The following is a 2,653-nucleotide window of genomic DNA, read 5'->3' as shown; positions in this document are numbered from 1 at the left end:
TAGAATTTTTGGGGAATTTTTTTTAAAAAGATTTTACAATTAAAAAAATCAAATAAAGATTCAATATAAAAACATTGAAAGTTATTAATAATTGTTTACTTTTATTTATCAAATATACACACACATATATATACATACTCGAAGTTTGCTCGATCTCAATTCGAGCTTTTGTCATTAGGCTCGAGCTCAGCTCGTTTGAAAATTACAAAGCTCGCGGATAGCTCGAGCTCGGCTAGTTAACAATTCGTTTATCATGTTTAACGAGTCTGACTCGAGCTCCGCTTGTTAAACTGGCTCATTTTTTTAGCTCGTTAATCAAGCTCATTTTCAAGTTTTTGAACATTATTAACCAAAATGCAAACTGATATATAAAACTTTGTGGGTTTCTCATTTTATAACGTTCACATGTCATCTCTTTCAATAAAACTTCAATGTAAAACAACAAATAAACAATGCATGTTGCTAAATTCACGACCCAATAAAACTAGCCCAACAAAGTAGTCAAGTTCGAGTTCGGGCACATAAACGAGCTTGAGTTCGAGCTCGCGAACAAGCTCAGAAGCTTACGAGCCCGAATATTTTTAAGTTTGAGTTCGAATCGATGAAATTAACTAATGATATCGAACAAACTTTTTACCGAGTCGAGCTCCGAGCAAAACAATTTCATTCGTTTACATCCTGCCCCTCAATTAATAAACGATATGTTATGTATTTTTTTAACCAAAATATGAGCTAAAATATCATTTATCAAATGACAAAAAAAAATTCAATTTAAAATATGTCATATATTTGGCTCTTAAAGAATATAGCTCTCGTACCTGGTATTTGATGTCAGGTCTATCCTGTACCTGGTTTGACTCGTACTAGCATATAGGATTTGCGTCGAAGAGCCCACGCATGCGAGTACGTGTCATGATTCCTGCATTTCATCTCCCAAGTGTCCAAATATATCATCCCTTGGCGTCTCTGTGAAGCACCATCTTCCATCTCTATCGGTTACTTCTGCATCATCCACCATTTTCAAAATTCTTACGTTATTTATCATACTTCGAACAAGTAATTAAGAAGCAAAGTTGAACACTATACAGCAAAGCAAGAAGGTTAGAGATATGCCTCGCAGGTATGATTTTGGGAGGGCTGAAGAAGCCACCCACCCCGACTCTATCAGGGCTACCTTGTCTGAATTTATCTCCACTCTCATCTTCGTCTTCGCCGGCGAAGGCTCCATCCTCGCTCTTGGTATATATAATTATTTTCATGTTTTTATTTCTGAAATTTCTTGCTCGGCCCCCTTCTCGTTGATTACCAGTCTTTCGATAGTGCATCAGTTTGATTTGGTGCATGGATGCATGACAATGGTAATCATTTGATCTACATGTCGTATATTTTCAGATAAGATGTATGGCGATAGGACATTAGGCGCGTCGAGTCTGCTTGTTATCGCACTCGCCCATGCGCTGTCGTTCTTCGCGGCTGTTGCTTCTAGCATGAATGTGTCCGGTGGACACATAAATCCAGCCGTAACTTTCGGTGCACTCGTGGGCGGAAGAGTCTCCTTGCTGCGCGCCGTTTACTACTGGATTGCACAGCTCTTAGGCGCCGTTGTCGCTTCTCTTCTCTTGAGGCTTGCGACTGGTGGCATGGTATATTCTATGCAACTCCAACATTTTTTTTTAAAAAAATTAATGTTTGGTTCGTATTTTGTTGATCATTTTTGCATGCAGAGACCTGGTGGGTTTTCGGTGGCATCCGGAGAAGGATCTCTGAACGCGCTGCTAATGGAGATAATAATGACATTTGGGCTGGTATACACTGTGTTTGCAACTGCGATCGATCCAAGAAGGGAGACGTTAGGCACAATCGCCCCACTCGCGATCGCCTTCATAGTTGGTGCTAACGTGTTGGTGGGAGGACCTTTTGATGGCGCATCGATGAATCCGGCTCGAGCATTCGGGCCGGCGCTGGTGGGGTGGCGGTGGAGATATCACTGGGTGTACTGGCTGGGTCCCTTTGTGGGTGCGGCAGTGGCGGGTCTGATATACGAGTTTGGTCTCATACAACCGGAGGCAGACGTACGCCACATCGGCCATCACCAGCCTCTGGCTCCGGAGGATTACTGAGCTAGCGCGCTCTAATTTCTGCTTGAAACCGTCGCCTTAAACGAACGAATAAATGAGACTTGTTCATGATGTTGATTGTGTGTGGTTTAATTTTGTTTCATTTGTGGTGTGTGGGGTTGGAGCGGCGGCTCCTGATGCATGAATGTAACTTTGAGTTTTCATGGTGCTTCTACATAAATTCTTCAAAGAACCAAAAGTCGAGACAACTGCTCAGTTTGGATTTTATATATATATATATATATATATATATACTATTATAAATATATGACTTTTATTTGTGAGCTTATTATTTTACCCTTACAAATTTTCATGTTCATGAGATTTTTTAAGTCATTTTCATGTTGGTATAATATAATCATTAATATTGTGCTTAATCATTTGTGAGCTTAATATTTTACCTTTTTACTTGTTTTACCATTTTTTATGTTCATGAGATTCTTTTTAAGTCATTTTTATTTTGGTTTACTATAGTCATTAATAGTGTACTTAACTCAAATAAGATAGTTATTATTTTGATTTTACTTTCAAATTTA

At 39.0% G+C, this 2,653-nt stretch overlaps 1 protein-coding gene across 1 annotated transcript; it reads left to right on the top strand.

Moving 5' to 3' along the window:
- Nucleotides 1–1,054: 1,054 nt before the first annotated feature.
- LOC142520970 (putative aquaporin TIP3-2) lies at nucleotides 1,055–2,210 on the top strand. Its single transcript, XM_075624135.1, has 3 exons — nucleotides 1,055–1,239; nucleotides 1,393–1,643; nucleotides 1,725–2,210. The coding sequence occupies exons 1-3, from the start codon at nucleotides 1,110–1,112 to the stop codon at nucleotides 2,118–2,120; spliced, it is 777 nt and encodes a 258-aa protein (XP_075480250.1). The 5' UTR covers nucleotides 1,055–1,109; the 3' UTR covers nucleotides 2,121–2,210.
- The last annotated feature ends 443 nt before the right edge of the window (nucleotides 2,211–2,653 follow it).

This window comes from Primulina tabacum, chromosome 12, assembly GCF_025594145.1.
Source record: "Primulina tabacum isolate GXHZ01 chromosome 12, ASM2559414v2, whole genome shotgun sequence".
NCBI lineage: Eukaryota > Viridiplantae > Streptophyta > Magnoliopsida > Lamiales > Gesneriaceae > Primulina > Primulina tabacum.
The sequence above is the reverse complement of the archived record's forward strand: the minus strand, read 5'-3'. Positions and strand labels throughout refer to the sequence as shown.